Below are 25,067 nucleotides of genomic sequence, written 5' to 3' on the forward strand. Positions count from 1 at the left end.
TTGTGAAACCCAGAAACCCGGTGAAACCTGACACTATGGACCTTTTGGAATACACATGGTGGACACTACGGATAGGGAATAAAAGGGAAAAAATAAGTCATTTAGAATATTATCCGAATGTTACGAGAGCTTTTGAAAACAAAATATCTCACTCGTGTACCAGTGCACCAGTCAGCGTGTGTTCCGAAATATAACTCGGAATCTTAACTTGAGGTATTTCATGCTCGTGTCATCATGAATTTGATGGCATATTTATTATACTATACTCTGTTGGAGAGACAAGTATAACCACGTGTATAATGATGTTATAATGTGTATGAAGTATGAATAATAACAACTTGATTCTCATTCTCGTTAATACTCGTTATGGCGTCGATTCATGACATCACACGGACGGACGACGGCAGCTCCAAGTTTCATTTCGGAACACACGCCTAATTTAGACGACATGTCAGACGACCAGACGATCATTCAAATTTTTTTAGACTAGGACTTTATAAATTATTGTTTGTTTGTATAGTTTCATACAAATAAAATAATTTTAGTGTAACCTGTGAAATTAATCCAACATTAGCGAAAGTTTCATGTTGGAAAAATTATAAAACTGAGAAATCTTTCAGATAATATAGTTGTTGTTGCTGCATGCAGAGTCAAACACTTTAAAATTTGTTGCTCTTGATATTAAAATGAGTGATAACGACCTTTCCATTATGGATGTGGATGAGGTTGCTCCAAAACCGTTAACGTCCAAAGCTGGCACTAGCGGCTCCAAGCCATCTTCTCATTTACCATGGATAGAAAAATACCGGCCGATAGTATTCAGTGACATCGTGGGCAACGAAGACACGGTCTCTAGGCTGGCGGTGTTTGCGCGCACCGGGAACGCTCCTAACATAATAATCGCGGGTCCTCCGGGCGTCGGCAAGACCACCACCATCCTGTGCCTGGCGCGCGCGCTGCTCGGGGCCGCCTTCCGCGACGCCGTGCTCGAGCTCAACGCGTCCAACGACCGCGGCATCGATGTCGTGCGCAACAAGATCAAGATGTTTGCACAACAAAAGGTTTGTATCCTATGCATTTCAGATTATGAAGACCCATAATGTGAAAAGTGATCTGCAATGTTCACATGTGGTTCCTAGGTCTAAGTTTAGAAGCCATCAGTATGTATTTTTTGTGGTTGTTTCCTCATGACTGAGAGTTGTGAAGTTCTCTAGGCCAGACTGTCTGTAGGGCTGACCTACACTTTGCAAATCGGGTCACCTTGTCTGTAGGCATTTTCCCCTGAGCCCTAACAGTTTTTATAAAAAGCGATAATATAATTTCATTTATTTGCATGAAATCTTTCTTATAAAGTCCTCCACGGAATAGAAGCTCTCTTCTATTAGCCATGTTCGTAAAAATCGAAGACTACTTCTGCAATCCCTTTGTCCCTGAGGAGGGATAACAGCATAATACATATCCAGACGACTCCTGTTTGACCAGAGAACTTAAGGAGTATCTCCAGGCAGACAGCAGAGAGAGGCTTATTCTGGAAAATTATAACTGTACAGTGTACACTGAGCGCATTCACAAGGGCCACTTACTGTGTAGTTTGTAAGGAAACATACCTATTTGTAAGTACTATGTTGAATTAGAAGTAATCTGTAAGGGCAAAGTAACTTTGTGAAATTAATCAATAATAGTTTTCAGTATTTCTGACTGTTATGGTTCATGAGAGAGCATGGTGACAGTAAAGTTTAATAATAGTTTAGTAATCAGGCTCTTTGTTAACCCTTTAGATATGGACCCTTACAATTGTTATTCATTGATATGAATAATTGTAGTTGAAACCATGTGATTGATTACTATATGATTGAGTGTGTACGCGGCAGGTGACGCTGCCGGCGGGGCGGCACAAGCTGGTGATCCTGGACGAGGCGGACAGCATGACGGAGGGCGCGCAGCAGGCGCTGCGCCGCACCATGGAGCTGTACTCGCACACCACGCGCTTCGCGCTCGCCGCCAACAACTCCGAGAAGATCATCGAGCCCATCCAGTCGCGCTGCGCCGTGCTGCGCTACTCGCGCCTCACCGACGCGCAGATCCTGGCCAAGGTGCGTGCCCCCGCCCCCGCCTGCCCCACCCGCCCCACTCGCCCCGCCCGCGCTGACGCCCGCCCCCTGCCCCGCAGGTGCTGGAGGTGTGCGAGAAGGAGCAGCTGTCGTACACGGAGGAGGGCGTGAGCGCGGTGGTGTACACGGCGCAGGGCGACCTGCGCGCCGCGCTCAACAACCTGCAGTCGACGGCGCAGGGCTTCGCGCACGTGAGCGCCGAGCACGTGTTCAAGGTGTGCGACGAGCCGCACCCCATGCTGGTGCGCGGCATGCTGGAGGCGTGCCTGCGCCAGGACATCCACGCGGCGTACAAGGTGGTGGCCAAGCTGTGCAAGCTGGGCTACGCGGCCGAGGACATCGTGAGCAACATGTTCCGCGTGTGCAAGACGCTGGAGGCGGGCGAGGGCGCGCGGCTGGCGCTGGTGCGCGAGGTGGGGCTGACGCACCTGCGCGTGGCGGACGGGCTGGGCTCGCCGCTGCAGCTGGCGGGGCTGCTGGCGCGCTGCTGCCACGCCGCCGCCGACGCCTAGTACCTGTGCGCTTGCTATTGTGATCATAGACTGCATTTTAATTTCTAAGTGTACAATCTAGAAATAAGTATTATACAAAGTGAAATAAAAAACCGGCTTTACAATATAAAAATGTATTCTTTAATTAGATCGATATAATATAAAATTGATAACATTGTATATATGTAAGGCGCGCGTCGGTAGCGGGGCGGCGCCGGAGTCACCGCGCGATGATCTCGAGCAGCTTGTTGTGCTCCGTCATGAGGCTCTGCAACATAACCGCATCATGGCGCGTGTTTCACAACAACACGCTCACGAACACGCGATGCTCTACAGAGCAGCATCTGTATCCATGAGTGTGCGTTGCTAAGGCAGTCACTCGACGAGAGGTTAGTTGAGCCGGTGGTGGCGGTGTAACGGAATGCGAGTGAGGTCAGTGTATGACGCGCTGCTCCTCGACGCGGCGCTGGATCATCCGCTGATGTTCCTCGCTCAGCGCCTGGACAACAGCACACGCTACACAAACACACACACGCGCGCTCACCCGCCACCCATGCAACCTACATCATTGTCATGCAGTCCACTGCAGACCGCATCCGTTTTGGCATTACACAGAGGAACCTATTCTGGCTTAGTTGGTGACACTGTCATGAACACTCGAGACGTAGGGTGCCGCGGCATTCAGGAGAAGTTGGCACTTGTCCGTGCAACGTTCTCTCTCGTACCGGACAGGCGCAGAGATTGCGGCCTCCCTACGATCCCGCGCGTGCGGAACATGGACGTCGCAAACAAATAAGCAAAGATGGTCACACGAACTCGCTATGACATAGACCCGCCAGGATCAAGCGCGTTGAACTATGTTAAGTCTCTGTTTGATGGATTAGTGCGGCTGTTAGGTACATATACATAGTGTCAGTGATTTTCACTAACATTTCTACTTTACACAGCACAGCTGCTGTGCCGCGACTGAGTGCGTGTGAAAAGGGCCTGAGGGTATCGATGTAATTAGTACATTCAATAATAATGTAGTCCTGGTCGAATATAATAGTATTGGGTACTACATAATACCTCAGGGGGCCTGTATCGTATCCTGTAGAGAGACTATTTATAGATGAGCTATATGATACGAGCAACAGAAGCGTCAGCGTATTGCGTAAGTGGAATGCACGCACCTTGAAGTACTTGACGGTCTTGACGCGCAGCTCGAGCGTGGCGTCCTCGTCGCACACGAACAGCGCCTGCGCGTGCTGCTGGAAGGCCGACACCGTCCACATGTGGTTGACGCCCTCCTCCACCGCCTTGGCCAGCGCCAGCGCCTTGTGCGCGCCCGTGATGAGGATCATCACCTCCTTGGCGTCCATGACGGTGCCCACGCCCACCGTGAGCGCCTGGCGCGGCACCTTGCTGATGTCGTTGCCGAAGAAGCGCTTGTTGGCCTCCAGCGTGTCGTAGGCGAGCGTCTTGACGCGCGTGCGGGAGACCAGCGACGAGCCGGGCTCGTTGAAGGCGATGTGCCCGTCCGGCCCGATGCCGCCGATGAACAGGTGCACGCCGCCCGCGGCCGCGATCAGCTCCTCGAAGCGCTTGCACTCGGCCACCAGGTCGGCCGCGTTGCCGTCCAGCACGTGCGCGTTGCCCGGCTCGATGTCCACGTGCTTGAAGAACTCGTTCCACATGTAGTAGTGGTATGACTCCGGGTGGTCGCGCGGCAGACCTACCACAATCATGTAATTTTAGTATATAGTAACATTAGTATATCTATACTAATCCATACTAATATTATAAAGCTGAAGAGTTTGTTTGAACGCGCTAATCTCAGGAACTACTGGTCCGATTTAAAAATTTCTTTGAGTGTTAGATAGCCCATTTATCGAGGAAGGCTATAGGCTACTTTTTAACGTACCGACATACTCGTCCATATTGAAGGTAGTGACGTATTTGAAAGAGAGGCGGCCTTCTTTGTAGAAGTCGATGAGGCGGCGGTACATGCCGAGCGGCGTGCCGCCCGTGGGCAGCCCCAGCACGAAGTGGCGGCCGGGGCCGGGCGCGAACTGCGTGATGCGCTGCAGCACGAAGCGCGCCGCCCAGTCCGCCACCACGCCCGCGTCCTCCAGGATGATCAGCCGCATGCTGCGCTCGTGCCTGCACCACACAACGCTCATCACACACTCAATTCTCTTCATTTTACTTAAGAGATACAACTGATATCCAACTGAGATTCAATCACGACTCAACTACGATTGAAGCATATGGGGCATTCCGCAACTACTTGAGTCATAATTGATTGCGGGCATATTCACGTAGGTATATAAGTACAATGCCTATCAACTCCCTCATTTAAATCCTTATGTACACAACTTATGTACCTTTATATCCTCTCTTGGAGACGTAGGGGACACTTAGGGGTCGAGGAATTATGATTGCTAGCTAGTTGAAATAAGGTTGAAACTTGTACAGCATTTCGGTGGGGCGCAGGGCGCAATCGCAAACCAATCGAATGTCGTTGGAATACGATTGGTTTGCGATTGGTCTGCTATTTTGGTGATTTTGGTCTATACGGTAGTTTGCTCTACAATCATATTGCAATCGTAAATCATTTGCAAACAAAATGATTCATAATTGAATGACAGAAAAGGATAAAAACGTTTAATTCAAACAAAAAATAGCGGAATCTCAGTCGAACGTGAATCGTATGTCGCTTAAGTAAAATTAGGAGAATCGGGCCCCAGGGCTCGCGTCAATAAACCGTTTCAAGTTGCCGCCGTGCCTACTATGACGACTGTGACCGTACAATCGATTACAAAATAAACATCTTTCGCTATCAATAACTACATATTCATTTGTACTTAAACACAACAAAATAAAAATATACGTAAGTATCTATAAAACTTATTTAACTACCTATAAGTTGAGAAAGTTTTTGCACCGAATAAAATTAATTTCTGTATTTGGAGTATTTGATGTAAGTTTTACCGTTACTAGTTTAGTTCAAATAAAACAAAAATCGATATCGCCGACCGCGCGGACAACCACCGCGCCTTATCTACGCCGACTGCGGGACTCGATACAGTTTATTGAACTTATTTACCAAGAATACGCTAGATGATAAGTGGTTTGCAAAACAACTTTTCAGATAGCCAACTACACAATTACTTTATTTATTGATGGCGAACTTTCTGAATCTCTTACTTTTGTTTCAAGCAAATAGCTGTGACATTGGGGACTTCGCGGCACTTTCTTATTTGTTTGAGAGAAGTAGCGGTCAGCAATTCTTATTGTTTTCCAGTACAACAATACTTTGCATGTAATTTGTTACTGACCCAGATAAATACAGTTATATGTAAGTAGTGTGTAGTCCTAAGTATATTTATTTTGATTCAATGATTACAAAACTTAAGGAAAATGTGACATTGTCTGACCTCTTAGCAAAACAAAATGCTATTAGAGACCGGTTTTTTTTTTGCGTCACATGGGTTTAACTCAATTGTTTTATTATTTGCCCCGGGAGTGCCACTACGCTAAATTACGATTATGTTTACAGTCTAGATGAGACTAGAAGATGATACTTTGTGTAACCACTGAATTTTTAAGTACAGTTAATAATTGGATGAAAGTTAATATATTTTGGAAATACAAGTGTGAACAACCTAGTAGAGGTCACTTACCTGTGGCTTGAGGGTCAGGGCCGAATTACGTGGCGCTCAGACTATGTACGTTATTGATCTAGTATGTGTTTGGTGGCTGTAACAATAACAACAGGCTCGCTTGCAGCTGTTGTGTGCGGTACTCGTGTGCGGCGAGCCGGTGCTGCGCTGTCGGACGCCGGCGGGTGGGCGCGCCGACACTGACGTCTGCTAACGTCAGCCGCTTGACAACTGACAGCCGACCAGTGTTGTTACTTTACAAAAATACAGCACTTGGGGGAGAGGCTAGTAATACAAAACGCCAATTCCAATAAATGTGTTTTATTTCTAGAACAATAATACTTATAGGGAGATTATCAATAACCCGGAGAGCCCCGTCGATCACTTGGTTCGTACAAGTACAGTAACGTATGCCTCGCACGTCCCTGTCCGCTGCGCCCGCGCCGGCGCACGCGGCATTGGCACGCTCCTAATACAACAATCATTACTTTGACATATTTCTAATTTTATTTATTTATTTACCAACGTATTGAAAAAGGGTAACTCGTTAACGTCATAGATTCCAAAATGAATTTAACGTTATTAACGTATTACAATATGACATGACTTTCAGAGAGCGAACTCGGTATTAAGTAATTGTTAACGATGGCGAATATTGAGAAATGTACGTGCACGACCCGACCCGCGTGTCAACAGTAAGAGATCGCTCATCATCATCATCTTCGTCAAGTATTTAATTTTTATCTCATAATATTTAACACCTAGTGATAGTGATGACATAAAACTTCGAACAAATCGTTACAATTGTTTGACAATAATGCTTAGCCTACAAAAACCGTCAGTTGCCTACAAGTTTTAATAAAATATTTTATCTAATTATAAAAATACCTATATTGTATTGTAATAATAAAATATTAACCAATAAAAGTCTATTTAATGGTAGCTTAAAACATATCTGTACAACGTATTGTGATCCAAGATATACAATAAATGTGGAGGAGGCAGGCCGGCCGCCGCTCAGCTGAGCAGGTTACCATGGTAACGCGCAGGCGCTGCTGTCCGCCAGAACAATCAACCGATACTCAAGTAAACGTATGTAACATCGTCGCAGAGCATTAATGTCGGTCGTCGACTCGTATAGTGGCTAGGTGATGCAATGCACGGCATGTCATCAAACGCCGCCCTGCCATAATCTGAACGCGAATGTGTATCCTCTGGGCTAGTAGTTGTCCTTAACTGCAACTAAATATTAAAAGAAAGCCCGAATCCACTTATAGTCTTCTTTTTTCGATACAGTTTTTATGGTCTGCACAGACGATCATGATTCGCCTTTATGGGATTAAAAACACCGAACCTGACGCTTTCGTCAAAATTAGGCCAGTTTTACGAACAAACGACGACATTAACGCTTTGCTTAAGTTTATTAGAGAATAGTGTACAGTAGAGTGTAACAGTTGCGGCATTAGGCCGTATGCTAACATAAATAGCTTCACCCGTGGAGCTGCGAGAGCCTGACATGTGTCGGGTGTCGGGTGTCGCTAGACAGGAACTGAGCAGAGAGAGTGCGGGCGCTAGACGCTGCGCTAGAGGCGCGGGCGCTTGGCGGGCGGCTCGCCCTCGCCCGACCAGTACGCGTACTCGGGCAGCCACTTCAGCAGCTGCGCGTCGAAGAACTCCTCCAGCCGCTTGGCGTCCTTGTAGATGCTGCTGTCGGGCTGCAACACCACCCACGACCTTACTACCACTGACCACGCGAGCGACAACTCTCACAATTCTCTTGACAACGAATTATATTTTATTTCCTTAGTAAAAAAAGGGCCATCGGCATTTGAAGTCAATTTTGAAAATGGGGGGAGAATGAAAAGATTTAATCTAGTTAATACTGTAACGTACTTTCAGTAGTAGCAAACCTAAAAAATGTTATGATACTCCATTGAAGTAGGCATTTAACTGATAAACCTACTTAATATACCATTTTTAAAAAGTCAATTTAAAATATAAAATGCTCCGAATCAATATAAATACAATAAAATCAGTATAAATACAATATAATGAATAGAGTAACAGTAGTAAGTAGTGAAGTGATATTGAGCAGGGTGTATGGTGTACTCACGGGGTTGTAGGCGTAGGCGTTGCGGAAGAGCAGACGCGCGTCGGCCACGAACTGCGCCACGTGCGTGTAGCGCTGCGGGCTGCGCGGCTGCAGCTTGACGCGCATGGCGTCCAGGCACATGGGCCGCGGCGCCGCGCCGCACTGCGCCGCCTCGCGGAACGGCAGGCTGGCCTCGTACTGGCAGTACAGCTCCAGCGTCAGCCGCTCCACCAGGCGCTGCTGGCGCGGCGGCAGCCCCCCGCCCGGCGGCGGCAGCTCGTCGCCCGGCGCCGCCGGCAGCTCGGCGAAGTTGACGCACAGCAGGCACTGCCAGGCGTCCGCCTCGTCGGGCAGCTTGTCCACGGTGGGGATGTGGCAGTACTGGTGGAACACCTTGGGGCAGCGGTCGCAGCACACCAGCTCGCCGCCGTCCATGCACACGGCGCACCAGTCCTCGTTGGGGTCGGCGCGCGGCTCGTCCGTGGACGAGTGCACGGGCGGCGCGGGCGACGGCGCGGGCGGCCCGGCCGGCTCGGCCTCGGCCACCACCTGCACGCCGTTGGAGTCCAGCTTGGCGATGGTGGCCATGAGGTCCTGCACCGACGCCGCGCACACCTTGTCCAGCTCGCCCGGCACGCCGCCCTGCCCGCCCCCGTACGTAAACAAATCACTCTGTTTATAATCACACCGAAGGGACTTTGCAAAAACGTCAGACTGAACAGACGCCATGCGAAGCATTTTGCACAAAATAAAAAATCTCCTTTTGTTTTTGTCAGTATGTACCTATTTATAGAAATAGAAAAAACATAAGATAGATAAAATAGAAATACTTAAAATACAATAAATACATGATTTATAAAATAGAAATAATATGCAATAATCAAATTATTGTTCTTTTCATTATGTCAATCAGAATCCTATGGGCATTGCTTTGTCCCTTACCGGCTCTTACATAATGTGTATGGATAATGACGAGGTTGATTCACTCGAATCATTATTTTTGTTCATTCACATTATGGAGCAAATAAAAGAAATAGTATTGTGCGAGTAGCGTATAGTAGGAGAGACTCACGTTGAGGCTGGGGCTGGGCGTCTTGGGGTTGGTGGAGGTGACGGAGGCGGGCGGCACGCGGCGGCCCAGCGTGATCTTGTAGTCGGGCGTGGCGCCGGGCGGGCCGGGCGGCGCGTCGGGCGCGGCGCCGGCCTGCGGGATGTGCCACTTGGCGGGCGGCGCGTAGGGCGGCGGCGCGGGCGACGGCGTGCGCGGCCCGCCGCTGCGCCGCCCGCTGCTGTACGCGCTGCCGGCGTACGCGCCGATCACTGCCGACACAGTCCGTTAGCGCGCGCTACACACTCAGTGGGGGACGCGTCACTACACTCACTCTGCTGGTAGGCGTGGTGCATGGCGAGCTGCGCGTGCTGCGCGTGCGGCGCGTGGTGCGGCGCCGGCGCCCGCCCCGCGCCGCGCGTCGTCTGCGCGTTCAGCAGCCCGCGCAGGTTCATCTCGTTCATCCCTGCCGCAGTACGGTACACCAACTTATTACATGATAGTACACACAACACTCGCCGCAAACTGCGCATATCATGTTCTCTCTTACACATGCGTATGAGTGACGCAACATAGATGTAGGAACGCGCGTTGTTGATTGGTTAAATATATTTGTCAATAACAATCAGTATGTTTAAAAAAATATTTACTAAGAAGTAACCTATCGCTTGAAATTAGAATGAGCAGCGAGTCGAACACACAGCATATTATCGAACTGTAATAAAGTAAGTAGGTACCGTGCAGGTGGTGCGGGTGCGTGGTGGAGGTGACGTGCGGGTGCCGCAGCGGCGTGGTGCGCGCGCGCAGCCCGCCCGCCAGGTACGCGCCCGGCGCCGCCCCCAGCCCCGCCCCCAGCGCCGCCCCCGGCGCCGCCCCCAGCGCCGGCCCCGCCAGCCCGCGCCCGCCGGGCCCGCCATGCCCGCGCCTCCCGCCTGCACGTACGACTGCGCGGGACACGACCCAGCATTAGTACACGCGCACTCTAACGTGCTACACTTGCAAACCAACTACACACAGATCAATCTCTGCGCTTACATTAACACGAATACTACCTACATGACATTCATAATTTTGAGGTATATTTAACATTCATGTATAAAAAGTATCGTCCCATGCACACGATTACCACTAATGACCGAGTACAGAAGCAGACAAGCCATAACCGATGAGGCGCGGCAGTAGCAGCACTGACCTGGTAGCGCGCCAACGTCTGCCGCATGGAACAACGTGGCGCAGCTCGTTATACAGTGTGAGAGAGACGAGAGCAGAGGGCGGAGCGCGGCCTACCTGGTGCATGGCGACGTGCTGCAGCGCGGCCACGGCGGAGGGCGGCGCGGGCGGGTGGTAGGGGCCCTGCGCCGGCGCGTCGGGCTTGCCGTCCACCACGATGCTGCCCAGCGCCGCCAGCACGCGGCACAGCTCGGGCAGCTTGTCGAGCTGCAGCGCGATGCGGACGGGGATCTCGGGGTTGGGGATGTCGGCGCGGCGCGACTTGATGCGCTGCAGGTGCGCGCACACCTGGCGCTTGGCGTGCAGCACGGCCGTGTCGGAGCCCTGCAGCGCCGCCGTCACGAAGCTCACGCAGTGGTCGGTGATGGCGGCGAGCTGCTCCAGCGCCTCCTTCTTCTCGGTGAGCGTGCGCTGCTTGGCGTCGCACACCTCGTTGAGGCGCAGCACCAGCTGCTTGCCGCGCGTGTTGATGGCGTTGGTGAGCCTGCGGGAGTGCGCGGGTGAGTGGGCGGGGCGGGGCGGGGCGTCGCCGCGGGGCGGGTGGGACACTCACTTGACGACGGTCTGCGTGATCTCGTGCACGAGCGCCTTCTTCTTGTCGGCGATGAGGTGCTGGCGGTCGCGGATGACCTTCATAGCGGAGCCCAGCAGCACGCGCTTGTAGCTCACCTCCGACAGCAGCGAGCTGATCGTCGACCGCGCCTGCAACCACCACGACGCTTCACAACTCATATTCATTCATTTATAGTTTTAAGTTATCTTCCTATGTATCTTTTTATACGCTAGAAGAATTTATGCAATGTAAAAGTGATGAATATGATTATTTGTAAAACCAAAGGTCATGTAATAGTTATTGTATATTTATATTCAATATGATTAAGTAGATTATGAGCAACTATAACTTGTATAATTAAAATACTAGAATATAAAAAAATTACTAGAATATATAAATATTTGCATGCCAAGTTAAGGAGAATGTAGCTAGAGCTTTTGACTACTGTAAAGAACGTTCAGGGCAAATAAATGTTTCTTTCTTTCTAAGTAAACGTTGAGATCAAAAAAAGGTAAAAAATAGTGGTAGGAATCAAGACATGATATGAGACTCATGTTTTGGTGGATCAAAGTAATTTTTTAAGTAAGTGCAGTAATACAGACTGACTGACAGCAACTGTTAACCGCACGAAAATCTGGTGGGCCGGTAAGGTAATATGATATGGTGGTGTGTACCTGCGCGGCCATCTCCGTGCTGAACTGGTACTTGTGGTCACGGTGGTGCTGCAGCTGGCAGTCGCGGCACGTGAGGCGGTCGCAGGTCTCGCAGAACAGCGCCAGGCGCTCGCCCGCGTGCTCGGCGCAGAACATGTCGCTGGGAGCCCGGGCCCCCGCCGCCGCCTGCAGCTCCGCCACCGCCTCCTCCTTGGACTTGATCGTGTGCTCCTTGGTGATCTTGAGCCTCTGGTGCGCGTTCACGCAGTTGTCGCAGATGAACTCGCCGCAGTCCACGCAGTAGCTGGTGGCGGGCTCCGTGTCCTCGCAGCTGTTGCACTGCTGCTCGCCGCTCACGCCTGCACACACGCACCGTGCCCGTTTCATCAATTATTGGCTACTAGAGCTGTTTTACCCGCATCCCAGTGGAACTCGTTCCCGAACCCTATCATAATATAGCGTATGTATGTTACTCGGGAATAATGTATGTTTTCAACAGAATAGTGAAAGAAATTTTCAAATCAGTTCAGAAAGGATGATGGGTAAAATTGGCCGGTATATCCAATAAAAACAATTCGCATATCAAATGATAGCTTATAACTTAAGCTTCATTTTTTGTTATGGGCGAAACATTGTAAACCACCGGAGAACGAAGATATAACACCTGATAGCATAGGAAAGCCCATGGACTTGAACCACTTCATTGAGTATGGGAGGGATGTTTAAGTGCATTATATTACTGTCCATATTAGTCAGGACATATCACACAAGGTGTCTGTGCCCATATTTTCCAAGCTTATAAAAAAAAAGATTATTTCGCAGGTAGTTTTTACAACGTATGGTGTACGTATTCTGCCCTTCCGGTGAGTCTAACCGGTATATCCAATAAAAACCATTCACATATCAAATGATAGCTTATACCCTAAGCTTCATTTTTTGTTATGGGCAAAACCTTGTAAACCACCGGAGAACGAAGATATGACACTTGATAGCATAGGACAGCCTATGGACTTGAACCACTTCATTTTGTATGGGAGCGATGTTTAAGTGCATTATATTACTGTCCATATTAGTCAGGATATATCACACAAGGTGTCTGTGCCCATATTTTCCAAGTTAATTGAAAAAAAAAAGATTATTTAGCAGGTAGTATTTACAACGTATGGTGTATGTATTCCGCCGTTCTGGTGAGTCTAACCGGCATAACCAATGAAAACCATTCGCATATCAAATGATAGCTCATACCCTCAGCTTCATTTTTTGTTATGGGCAAAACCTTGTAAACCACCGGAGAACGAAGATATGACACTTGATAGCATAGGACAGCCTATGGACTTGAACCACTTCATTTTGTATGGGAGCGATGTTTAAGTGCATTATATTACTGTCCATATTAGTCAGGATATATCACACAAGGTGTCTGTGCCCATATTTTCCAAGTTAATTGAAAAAAAAAAAGATTATTTAGCAGGTAGTATTTACAACGTATGGTGTATGTATTCCGCCGTTCTGGTGAGTCTAACCGGCATAACCAATGAAAACCATTCGCATATCAAATGATAGCTCATACCCTAAGCTTCATTTTTTGTTATGGGCAAAACCTTGTAAACCACCGGAGAACGAAGATATGACACTTGATAGCATAGGACAGCTTATGGACTTGAACCACTTCATTTTGTATGGGAGCGATGTTTAAGTGCATTATATTACTGTCCATATTAGTCAGGATATATCACACAAGGTGTCTGTGCCCATATTTTCCAAGTTAATTGAAAAAAAAAAGATTATTTAGCAGGTAGTATTTACAACGTATGGTGTATGTATTCCGCCGTTCTGGTGAGTCTAACCGGCATAACCAATGAAAACCATTCGCATATCAAATGATAGCTCATACCCTAAGCTTCATTTTTTGTTATGGGCAAAACCTTGTAAACCACCGGAGAACGAAGATATGACACTTGATAGCATAGGACAGCTTATGGACTTGAACCACTTCATTTTGTATGGGAGCGATGTTTAAGTGCATTATATTACTGTCCATATTAGTCAGGACATATCACACAAGGTGTCTGTGCCCATATTTTCCAAGCTTATAAAAAAAAAGATTATTTAGCAGGTAGTTTTTACAACGTATGGTGTACATATTCTGCCCTTCCGGTGAGTCTAACCGGTATATCCAATAAAAACCATTCACATATCAAATGATAGCTCATACCCTAAGCTTCATTTTTTGTTATGGGCAAAACCTTGTAAACCACCGGAGAACGAAGATATGTCACTTGATAGCATAGGACAGCTTATGGACTTGAACCACTTCATTTTGTATGGGAGCGATGTTTAAGTGCATTATATTACTGTCCATATTAGTCAGGACATATCACACAAGGTGTCTGTGCCCATATTTTCCAAGCTTATAAAAAAAAAGATTATTTCGCAGGTAGTTTTTACAACGTATGGTGTACGTATTCTGCCCTTCCGGTGAGTCTAACCGGTATATCCAATAAAAACCATTCACATATCAAATGATAGCTTATACCCTAAGCTTCATTTTTTGTTATGGGCAAAACCTTGTAAACCACCGGAGAACGAAGATATAACACCTGATAGCATAGGAAAGCCCATGGACTTGAACACCTTCATTGAATATAGGAGGGCTGTTTAAGTGCATTATTATTGTCAATAATTGTCAGAACGAGTCACAGAAGGTGTCTGTGCCCATATTTTCCAAGTTTATTTAAAAAAAGAAAGATTATTTAGCAGGTAGTATTTACAACGTATGATGTACGTATTCCGCCATTCCGGTGAGCCTAACCGTTATATCCAATGAAAACCATTTGCACATCAAATGATAGCTTATATCATAAGCTTCAATTTTTATTATGGACAAAATATTGTAAACCACCGGAGAACGAAGATATGACACTTGATAGCATAGGACAGCAAATGGACTTGAACCACTTCATTTTGTATGGGAGGGCTGTTAAGTGCATTATATTATTGTCAATATCAGTCAGGACGTGTCACAGAAGGTGCATGTGTCCATAAAAAAAAAATAACATCCTTGTTATAACATCCGTTAAATAGTGAGTAAATACTGTTTCCCGTGCGAAGCTGGGGTGGGTCGCTACTTTTCTAATAATTCGGCAACCCAGGGCCGACTATTCTGGTGCCGCAGAACGAGGAAATGCTAACTCCAATAATGGAAATAAAAGAAGTAAAAGTTTTCGGTGGTAGAAGTAAAACAATTATGCCTAGTTAAGACCGATTTTAATTGATAGTCTACCCTAGGCTTATTTAAATAAGTGATAATTTGACGAAAATACATCATACAATGAATTTTTCTACTATGGATTTTATTTTAACAAAAAAATGGTGCAAAAAGTATAACTCTTTTGTGCCCGACTGTACTTGTTTCCGGTCGATTCTTGACATGAACTGTTTTATTTCAGTAACTGTAGGGTATAAGCAATAATCTAATATACATTAGAACTTTATTGGTTATCAGGCCAGGGTTCATACAAAATTGCCCATCATCCTTTTAGAGCAAAAACAAAAAAATATATATAGTACATATTACAAGTGTAGGGGCCCGATTCTGCTCAGATAAATGTCAAAATTGATTCGGATTGGAGGTGGAACCTTAGCGGGCATTCTGCTACTTATCCAATCGTATTCCTACGACATTTCATTGTATTGCGGTTGATCTGCCATTTGGTCTATTCGGTAGAGCAAACTCTACAATCGTAATACATACGCTTACATTTACACATATGCAATTGTAATTGGGTCGTGATTGGATCTCAGTCGAATGTGAATCGTATGTCGCTTAAGTAAAATTAGCAGAATCGACTGACCGTTGGAGCCGGCCTGCTCGAGCTGCATCTTCTCGAGCACGAAGCGCTGGTCGATCATGTTGGCGACCTGGCACTGCAGCCGGCACGCGGGACACGTCACCGCCAGCCGCTCCGCGCCTGCGCACACACCCGCGCTCACACCTTACTATCTCATTACGTAGTAGATATTGAAGGCACTTTAGTCTAAAGAAATACCCAAGAAGTCCCTGGAGCTGGCCTGTTTCTCGTCGAGCTTGGCGCGGATGCAGGGCTCGCAGGCGGAGTGCAGGCACTCCATGAGCTTGGGCGTGCCGTCGGCCAGCGCCAGCGCCGTGTGGCACAGCACGCAGCGCGTGGCCGCCAGCGAGGCCCGCGCCGGCGACGCCAGCGAGTCCGCGGAGCCCTTGTCGGCGCCCGGCGACGCCGCGTCCGCGCCGCCCGCGCCGCCACCATCCGGCGTGCTGCTCACCTGCAAAAACACAACACTTACTTTCCGCAACCTATCACACCTTGTTTAGTCATTTGTAACCATTTATAGTTCTTTTATTTCAAACAAGTTGAAAAAAAAAACATGAAAACAAAATCTTGAAAAAGAAGTATGTAGATGAAACTTTCATAGAGACAGTTAAAACCTTATAAAATAAAGCGTTGACTTAAATCAACGATTTAATTGAGTCAAGACAAGTTGCAATCTTCTCCTAATCAAGAATAAGGTCAATAGTTAGAAATGTTACAGCAAATAAAACGATATCAGACAAAGTTAAGCTGAAAATTTAATAAAGAAGATAACAAAGCAATTGAATCAATCCATACTAATATTATAAAGCAGAAAACTTTTTTTGTTTGTAATGGAAAAACTCAAAAACTATCAGACCGATTTTAAAAATTCTTTCACCATTAAAAAGCTACATTATTTGTGAGTAACAAAGGCCCTATTTTATACCGGTACGCGGGAAAACAGCATTACAAACTTTGTCATTAATTACTGCGGGAAAACAGCAAGTAATTAATGAAAAAGTTTGAATATGAAGTAAACCCAATTGGTACAATTTGTTGGTTTTTCCCATTATCATAGCAATTGTTTATATTAATAATCACTACATACACATACCGCTTAAAATATAACCTTCATTGCTTGGGCAGAGTGTAACTTCCCAACAGTGAAAGAATTTTTTAAAGCGGTTCAGTAGTTTCAGAGCCTTTAGAGAACAAACAAGTTTCCTCTTTATTATATTAGTATGCATTAAGATTTGTTGTATGCACATGCTACTAATTTCATTAATATTGTAAATATGAAAGTCTGTTGGATGTTCCTCAATTTATACTTTAATGGCTTAATGTAATTAGATGATATTTGTGACACACAGATTGGAGTACAACTTTAAACATAAGATACTCTGACGTGTGATGCCTCACCTCGGTGCAGGAAGTAGTGTCCTACACCTCACATGTTAAGACTATCTAGTATAAATATAGCATTATAATATGTACATGCTGTTATGGGACTTGATGCCCAAAATCTTCATCCCATCTTCACATTTTGTATATTATTACAAATTGTGTGAACTACTTTTAAAGAGTAAGCATGGAGTTCCTTGCCTGTTCTTCTCCACAGACAGGTACTTGTGGAACTAAATTCATTATTATTTAATTAGATTGTTTTATTTTTATTAGTAAGTGAAATAATTGATTTGATAATGTTTGGCATCTGTATGAAGTAATTGAGAATTCTGCAATAATTATTAAATTTATCTTTTTTTGTTGTAGGGAACTGGAACATAGTTGTGTATTTATTTATTTTTATTATGCACTGTTTTCCCACAGTTCCATCTGCGTCCCGTGGTAACTACTGTCCATACTGGAATATAACATAATGTATGTTACTTGCAGGTTATGTAGCTTTCTAGTGCTAAAAGAATTTTAATTTTATCCATTACAAACAAGCAAACAAAAAATACATTTTTTTCCTATTTACAATATTAGTGATGAAAACAAAAAGTAAATGTTTATTTTGAGAATGTGGAAAGAAGTTCACAGAATGAGAGATAAACAAACAGCATGTGAGGTGATAACAGACTGTCCTCTTGAATGAGCCTAGTATGGCACCTGCATTTCTTTACTTGTTTATATACAGCAGATTCAAACATGATTAAAAAATGTTATTTGAACAACCTGTGCCACTCCTAACAAAATGCAATTCATATACATATTTCATTTTACTTGGGAGACAAACAGATACAATTTAAAAAATATTCCAAGCAATATAATTATGTATTATAGTATCACAATGAATGTCTGCAAAGCCTGCCTGTGTGACTGATGGGATGCTACTTTCCACCCACCTGCAGCACTCATTCATGGACGGTTTTATTTATATCAAGCTTGTTAATTTAGCCTCAAAGCCTTAAATCTAAAAGAAGTTTGAAATACAAATACATGGTGTTGTGGCGTATAGTGAGCAGTGCCTACATTGAGCGCGGCGGCGGCTGGCGCGCCCGCGTCGCCCAGCTCGTCCGGCACCTCCTCCTTGATGGTGACGCCGAGCAGGGGGCCCAGGTCCATCAAGGCCCGCTCGATCTCATCCCCGCTCGGCTGAAAGTTTACGTTTTCCATTGGAACGTCTACCTCGTCCACTTTTCACTCATTTAATTTCACCCCGACATGTTCACTCGCATAGTTTGTTGCACTTTCACTCGTCTGCCCGGGGACACTGGCACGTAGACATAACTAATTGAGCACTTGGGTTGCGAGTTGCGAGATGCCGCCGCACACAACAGCGTCCTTCTATTGCCACCACCCGTGTAACATTAAATATTTCTCAGTAATGTTCCAACTTCAATAGTAAATATGCTTTCACTGGACTTTTTCTTTTTATATAATTAATTAGTTTATCAACAAAATTATCTCCAGAATTTGTTAACATGCGTCTGCTCGACAACCATCAATTGATCATAGACTAGACAATTTCAATTTCTATCAAAGACTGTAAAGAAAAGATGTGTATGAAGCATGAAGCTAGCTTCAATCGACGAGCAGAGAGAGCGTGCAGGTGCAGACGGAGTTATGGTTTTACAATAAAATTTAGATCATTCTCCTTCTTAGAAAGTGTATAATGTCTTCTTCTTTTAATATTTTTTTTTTATACATATGTGTATTTGTTGCCAACAATATATTTAAAAGTTTCCTTGTTCGCAACTTTATTTCATTTTGACGTAACGTAAGTATTTGTATTTTTGATTAGCTTATATAATAAGTATTACAATATGTAACATAATATTTGACCCATTTCATTAATATTTTATAATATAACACAATTAAAAATACAAACGCAAATGCGTCCGATGCGTTTATTGAATCGAAAATGCACGTCATGACGAATGTGTCAACAACGTTGATTTGAACTGTCTTTAAAAAAAAAAAGAAATTGATATGACTTGACATGAAATAAAATTATGCCTTTAACGGCTGGATTAGGAAAAAAAACCTGGATAATAAAAGAAGACAATGACATGACAAAAAATTATTGATTTGACATGAATTAAACACGTATGACAAAATTTTTTAAAAAATATTACGAAAGAAATAAATACCTACGAAAGACTAGGCAGTATGGTCGAAAGACTTTAGCCTGCCCTATGGGCAAAAAAAAAACGTTGATTTGACATTTACGTGACAGACAGATAGTGACAACACGTCGAAAATGGCTGACTCTGGGCCTAGTAAAACCGATATTGAAGCAATATTTCAAAGATTACGCTCTATTCCATCGAATAAAGTACATACATTTCAGTAGCTATGTAATTTTAGAATGAAAGTTCAGTGATAACACAGTTTGTGGTCTGGTGTACAGGTATGTTTCGACTGCAACGCGAAAAACCCTACGTGGTCGTCGGTGACGTACGGAGTGTTCATCTGCCTGGACTGCTCCGCGGTGCACCGCAGCCTCGGCGTGCACCTCACGTTCGTGCGCTCCACGCAGCTCGACACCAACTGGACATGGAAGCAGCTCCGGAACATGCAGCTTGGCGGGAATGTCAACGCTGTATGTTCATTTTCTTTACTCATTTACCTTGCGATTTATTTAATTGGAAGTTAAGACGACTAATGTGTTATGTGTGAATGGGTTGGTCATTAATAAGTCACTATGTGTTGATGATAGACCCAGTTCTTCCGCACACACGGGCTGTCGACAGAGGACGCGCGACAGAAGTACAGCTCCCGCGTAGCACAGATGTACCGTGACAAGCTGAGCACCATGTCCGAACAGGCCATGAAGACCTACGGCACCAAGGTATCCTCAGCAATGCATAAAATCAGTACACTATACGTTTAGTTGACAAACTCATTTTATTTCATAAAAAGACCACATAGGATGACAATAAGATTTTAACATTCTTGACTCATAATATATTCTTATATCTTTATTCAGATGTCTAGATTAAACCAGTTGCACAGGTTGCTCTGACATTTCATTAATTTAATACATATTCCATTTAATGATTATTTTATTCCACTTTTCACAGATTTGGGTAAGTAGGTACATCATGTTAATTGTGTTCTACTGTCTAATATACTAAACCAATTCGAATATATTTTAATTTGTTCAGTTCAGAATTACAGTCTAATTTACATAGTCAGGTTGAGGGCAGTTTGAATATGTTTTTTGAACACAATTAAAACATCCTGTTTTAATTAAAACATTGGTCATATAATAAGGCCTTAATGTTTTTGAGTCACTGTCAAATAGGGCCTAGCCCTAATTTAGTCACAGTCAAATGGTTACATTAGTTCTGCATTTTGAATAACTATTAATGACTTTTTTTGATTGTTTTAACCTGTGTGTCTCAGTTGCGTTTTGTGTTATGCAGCTTCACCTGGAGCCGGCGGCGCCCGAGCCCAAGGAGGCCAAGGAGCCCGAGGTAGACTGGTTTGCGGAGCACGGCGACGCCGCACCCACTAACACTAGCGAGCTTCCCATCCCCGCACAGGTAACACAGACACCCACACATCTGCACGTGCCAGCCACCGAGGCCACTGCACTACTCCAATACTTTATGCGGCCGTAATCTTCACTATTCCACAGATTGATAAATGATGATTACAGCAATAAGTTTCCATACATGTCTATTTAATTAAAAAAGTATGTCGACATGGAGGAAACAAAAATGATTCTGATAATAAATTTGATAAATGAGAGCGAGAGTGCGAGCGTGGCAGTAGGACTCACTCGCTCGGCGCTCCGGCCGGCCGCGCGGGATACGTAATTGCTCCGCTCAGTATCTATGTCCCGTGTTCAGGTACGCCGCTTGTGTCGCCTGGCGTGCTTTGTTTTATACATTCACTTCATATTTCCTAACTAGCTCAATGGAGTATCATTACATTACTATTTTTGTGAAATATTTTTTGTCATAGTAATTTGCCCGCCCATATATAATTCATTTAGTATTTGCTTTTGTTTAATTTATTAATAGCATGAGTTGCGCCCCCAGTGTGAAGTGTGACTTACAGATGAATGTGACACGCTCGTCACATTTCCGTGTTACAATCTCGTCTTCCGCATCAGTTCCGATGGCAATGTAAACAGTGATAACATCTAGATAGGTGTATATTACTCAATATTAATTGTTAAAAACTGTCTGCTTGATTGATTCAGCATATCGATCAATCAGTGATAGGTACACAATGTGTGCGCGTGCGCAGGCCGCGGCTTATCTCGCGGTGATAACGTTAGCCTCCGTCCCCCGTAGCGAAACTAGTTTATACCTACTGCGACTTTACTTATTAGTTAACGAATAAACTGAATAAACTTGTCACCACGCATTTATGTATATTTAGACAAGTTGACGATACATGTTTCGAAAAGCAAAACGTGGTTTATAAAACCAATGCTGATGAGACTAGATTTACTTCCAAATGATATCTGTCTTTTAGAAGTTGTGTCGTACAAATCTCGCCGCAATTAGACCATTTAAAATAAATATTTTAATAGTTTTAAATCGAGTTTCAAAATAATTTCAACTATTTTTTTTTTGATTTCTATAGTAGTTTTTTTTGTTGTATTTGCGATTACGGTGTCACAAAAGTGTAATTGGTCAGGGAACAACATTGGCAAGAGACCGAAGCACATTTGGTAGGTACATGGAGTGTTGTATGTATGCGTGTCGCAGGGCGGCGGCGCGGCGCTGAGCTCGGCGGCGCGGCTGTGGGGCGCGGGCGGCGCGTCGGGCGACATGACGCCCGCCGCGCCGCGCGCCAGCACCATCGCCAGCCGCGCGCCCAACAAGCGACAAGGGGTACGTACTGCCATTACATTATTATTCACTTCTTTGACCACTTCATGATATTGCAAACATAAACTATATACCTACTAATCTTCTTGTTCCCAAGTCATTTGGTGTCTCTGTCGACCGATGTACTACCATTCACACAATCTAAAAAACTTAAAAAAAGATATCAACTGAATAGACGCTCGAGCAACATGCGTCGATTGGACGTTAAAGAAAGTGACATTTATCGGTATCGCAGCTGGGCGGTAGGAAAGGCGGTCTGGGCGCGACCAAGGTGGCGGCCAACTTCGAGGACATCGAGCGCGAGGCGATGCTGGCGCAGCAGCAGAAGGCCGCGGCGCCGGCCGCCACGCTGGAGAGCGTGGAGCAGGAGGTGGCGGCGCTGCGCCTCGCGTACCGAGCCCCCGCGCCCCGCGCCGCCGCCGAGCGCCTCGGCCTGGCGCAGCAGCAGCCGGCCCGCGCCGGCGTGTCGCACTCCGCCGCCAGCGACATGACGCCCATCGAGCAGGAGGACGCGCCACAGCCGCGCGCGCCGCTCGACGACATCGACGACTTCAGCTCCTCCTTCACCATGATCCGGTGCGTCACCCGCCCGCCACGCAGCCTGCCGCGCCGCCCGCGGCACATACTCTATACTCACACCGACATGTATTGTACTCTGCAGGAACGAGCCGTACGGCAACAGCCGCAACCTGGACAAGTTGTTCGGTGACAGCGACCGCAAGTCTTCCTCGTTCGACAACATCGCCGGCATGGCCAGCATGGGGGGCAGCGCCGGCGGGCTGGGCAGCGGGGGCAGCCTGGCTAGCCCCGGCAGCATGGGCGGCGGCGCCGGGCTGAGTGGCGCGGACAATACGCGCAACAGCGCGGAGGGCACGCGGGTCAACGCGGGCAGGCCGCGCGGACGCCGCGCCGACAGCGCGGAGGATGACTCGGCCGTCAAGAAGTTCGGGTCGGCGAAGGCGATCAGTTCGGCACAGTTCTTCGGCGAGCAGGTGAGTGAGTGCTGCGGGCGGTGTGTGTGGAGTGTTGTGGGCAGGCACTGACCGGGCGGGTGTTGCAGGACTCGCGGTTTGAGCGGGACTCGAACCTGTCGCGCTTCCAGGGCAGCACGAGCATCTCGTCGGCGGAGTACTTCGGCGGCGACGCGCAGCGCATGCCGCGCAACTCCGCCTTCAGCGTGTCCGCGCCCGACCTCGACGAGGTGACTAACATTATTCAAATTATTACTAACGCTATTCAAATTCAATTTAATCATTAATTAGTTCTCATTTTTCAGTGGACTGCTTGTTTATATTTGAAATAGTTTTTAAGAAAGCGCGCTGTTTGTTGCGCAGGTGCGCGAGTCAGTCCGCGCGGGCGTGACGCGCGTGGCGGGGCGGCTGTCGTCGCTCGCCAACGGCGTCGTGTCCTCCATACAGGAGCGCTACGGCTACTGAGCCGCCCGCTCGCTCCGACACGAATATCTAGCCGACATTATTCTAATTATATTTCAATGTAAGAAACATTTATAAGTGACCAACTGACTAGTAACCATACTATGTTGCATAAATAACGCTTTGTTGACGATGTCTCTGATAGCGGATCCATTTTATTATTTTGTTTGACACCGACGACGCACTTTACCGCACAGGGACTAATACAAACAACTGTCGTAAGTGAGTTCTATTTTGTATGTATAAAACTAATGTTGAATTATGTCGTAACTTATGTAAAAGTACTTGTATTAGACAGAATTGTCTGAACGGGTGTGAGCAGACATTATTGTATTATAAATAATATGTTTATATTCATGTTGTATCAAAAGTAACGCAGAGACACAGAAGCGCCACCTCTTGTACAACGAGTTTATACAGAGCTGTCCGAATGTTCAACCGCTGCTTCATATTCCGTGTGCGGGAAGTTGCTCGCGCTGCACACAATCACGTTGATGAGTTGAGTGGGCTGAATTTGAACCGAGTTTGGGTATTTGGACAGATGCTACTTGTATGTTAAGCTTTTATATGTATGTATATGTGGTGACGCAGGCCACCCTACTAGCATTTGTAGTACCGAAGACGGCTTATACATATGCAAGAGCGCGAGTGGCGTACACACGTCGGCTGCTAGTCGGACACTGACAGCCCATACACATATCGACATAGCTTTTACAAATTTCACATATAATCTACTACGCTATTGTAATCGTAACTGAGACATAGACCTTGAGTGTTGGTCAATTACAATGTAGTGTGTTCAGATGTAGGAGCCGCTGTTTGTACGCGCGAGCGACATCTTGTACTTGTAAATATTGTAATGTACATAGTACGTGCAGTAGTGCACGAGTAGCGCCGCCGCGTCACTCAGCGCTCCACAGGCGATACCCGCTACTTCGCTATCGCATTCCAAATTCTAATGTATCTGTTTAATCTTCTGTTCTATTATAACAAAACATATTCGTTGATTGTTGCATTATTGTAAAGTTAGTTTCCTGAGCCGTGGGTACGAGGCGCGTGGTCCGAGGGCAGGCGCAGGCGACACGCGACACTGCGTCGCCTGAGCAAGCACGCGACTAGTTAGCCACTAACCGAGCATTTATTTATTTTTATGTAAACGTTTTTGGTGTTAGATAATTTTTATTTTTATAGTAACTCGGTTAAGTTGATGTTAGTACGAAACTAGGCGGTTGACTCGCGGCAGGGCCGTACTGCCGCGGGTCTAAGTAAGCATGTTTATTTTTAGAGCTTATTTTATGGTCGACACTAAGTTTGTGCGCATTATATTAAGTTAGGAGCGACAAGCGTCCGCGCTGTGAGTCAGCGCTGGCGACAGCTCGCGAGGAATGTTCCGCTCGGGGCCGCTCCGGCTCCAACACATTTGTATAGTAATAGAATTTTGTTTTATAGATTATAATTATTGATATAAATATACAAAATTATATTTGCTAGTGTTTCATTTTATTTATTATCCTTATCAACAAATTTTTTGATACTTAATCCTACTAATATTATAAACGCGAAAGTTTGTATGTATGGATGTTTGTTACTCTTTCACGCAAAAACTACTGAATGGATTTTAATGAAACTTTACAATAATATAGCTTATACATCAGAATAACACATAGGCTACAATTTGTAAACATATTG

At 45.8% G+C, this 25,067-nt stretch overlaps 4 protein-coding genes across 7 annotated transcripts; 2 read left to right on the plus strand and 2 right to left on the minus strand.

Annotated features, from left to right (window-relative positions):
• The first annotated feature begins 64 nt into the window (after window positions 1-64).
• On the plus strand, window positions 65-4,113 carry Rfc4 (Replication factor C subunit 4). Its single transcript, XM_021340363.3, has 4 exons — window positions 65-213; window positions 621-1,061; window positions 1,872-2,093; window positions 2,171-4,113. Exons 2-4 carry the CDS (start codon window positions 687-689, stop codon window positions 2,621-2,623), a joined length of 1,050 nt encoding a protein of 349 aa, XP_021196038.2. The 5' UTR covers window positions 65-213; window positions 621-686; the 3' UTR covers window positions 2,624-4,113.
• On the minus strand, window positions 2,721-6,430 carry LOC110380399 (glucosamine-6-phosphate isomerase). Of its 3 annotated transcripts, none has more exons than XM_021340367.3 (4): window positions 6,268-6,430; window positions 4,506-4,749; window positions 3,775-4,316; window positions 2,721-3,101 (listed from the first exon to the last, which is right to left on the minus strand). In XM_021340367.3, exons 2-4 carry the CDS (start codon window positions 4,729-4,731, stop codon window positions 3,036-3,038), a joined length of 834 nt encoding a protein of 277 aa, XP_021196042.1. In that variant the 5' UTR covers window positions 4,732-4,749; window positions 6,268-6,430; the 3' UTR covers window positions 2,721-3,035. The 3 variants fall into 3 exon arrangements, with proteins under 3 accessions (XP_021196042.1, XP_021196043.1, XP_021196040.1); XM_021340368.3 differs by having other exon boundaries at window positions 2,721-2,870; window positions 4,506-4,744; window positions 6,268-6,428; XM_021340365.3 differs by having other exon boundaries at window positions 4,506-4,744; window positions 6,268-6,428.
• Window positions 6,431-6,551: 121 nt separating this feature from the next.
• On the minus strand, window positions 6,552-18,631 carry LOC110380385 (E3 ubiquitin-protein ligase TRIM33). The gene is given in 12 exon segments (XM_064039543.1): window positions 6,552-7,961; window positions 8,360-8,980; window positions 9,411-9,658; window positions 9,721-9,852; window positions 10,124-10,196; window positions 10,199-10,330; window positions 10,674-11,100; window positions 11,170-11,318; window positions 11,844-12,181; window positions 15,677-15,793; window positions 15,872-16,124; window positions 18,125-18,631. Coding segments are annotated over 12 exon segments (2,766 nt in total). The 5' UTR covers window positions 18,269-18,631; the 3' UTR covers window positions 6,552-7,829.
• A 673-nt stretch (window positions 18,632-19,304) lies between these two features.
• LOC110380389 (ADP-ribosylation factor GTPase-activating protein 3) lies at window positions 19,305-24,868 on the plus strand. 2 transcript variants are annotated; one of them, XM_064039510.1, is made up of 10 exons: window positions 19,305-19,430; window positions 19,506-19,697; window positions 19,815-19,946; window positions 20,524-20,643; window positions 21,823-21,948; window positions 22,181-22,521; window positions 22,607-22,720; window positions 22,775-22,937; window positions 23,006-23,146; window positions 23,280-24,868. In XM_064039510.1, the coding sequence occupies exons 1-10, from the start codon at window positions 19,356-19,358 to the stop codon at window positions 23,379-23,381; spliced, it is 1,506 nt and encodes a 501-aa protein (XP_063895580.1). In that variant the 5' UTR covers window positions 19,305-19,355; the 3' UTR covers window positions 23,382-24,868. The 2 variants fall into 2 exon arrangements, with proteins under 2 accessions (XP_063895580.1, XP_021196030.3); XM_021340355.3 differs by having other exon boundaries at window positions 22,607-22,937.
• Window positions 24,869-25,067: the final 199 nt, after the last annotated feature.

The sequence above is a fragment of the Helicoverpa armigera genome, chromosome 19, assembly GCF_030705265.1.
Source record: "Helicoverpa armigera isolate CAAS_96S chromosome 19, ASM3070526v1, whole genome shotgun sequence".
Lineage (NCBI taxonomy): Eukaryota > Metazoa > Arthropoda > Insecta > Lepidoptera > Noctuidae > Helicoverpa > Helicoverpa armigera.

Coding starts and splice junctions, on each gene's coding strand:
- Rfc4 (XM_021340363.3), top strand. CDS start 687: ATGAGTGATAACGACCTTTCCATTATGGATGTGGATGAGGTTGCTCCA. Junction 1,062..1,871: donor AGATGTTTGCACAACAAAAG/GTTTGTATCCTA, acceptor TGTACGCGGCAG/GTGACGCTGCCGGCGGGGCG. Junction 2,094..2,170: donor ACGCGCAGATCCTGGCCAAG/GTGCGTGCCCCC, acceptor CCTGCCCCGCAG/GTGCTGGAGGTGTGCGAGAA.
- LOC110380399 (XM_021340367.3), bottom strand. CDS start 4,731: ATGCGGCTGATCATCCTGGAGGACGCGGGCGTGGTGGCGGACTGGGCG. Junction 4,317..4,505: donor CAATATGGACGAGTATGTCG/GTACGTTAAAAA, acceptor TGATTGTGGTAG/GTCTGCCGCGCGACCACCCG. Junction 3,102..3,774: donor AGACCGTCAAGTACTTCAAG/GTGCGTGCATTC, acceptor GCTGTTGTCCAG/GCGCTGAGCGAGGAACATCA.
- LOC110380389 (XM_021340355.3), top strand. CDS start 19,356: ATGGCTGACTCTGGGCCTAGTAAAACCGATATTGAAGCAATATTTCAA. Junction 19,698..19,814: donor TTGGCGGGAATGTCAACGCT/GTATGTTCATTT, acceptor TGTTGATGATAG/ACCCAGTTCTTCCGCACACA. Junction 22,938..23,005: donor CACAGTTCTTCGGCGAGCAG/GTGAGTGAGTGC, acceptor CGGGTGTTGCAG/GACTCGCGGTTTGAGCGGGA.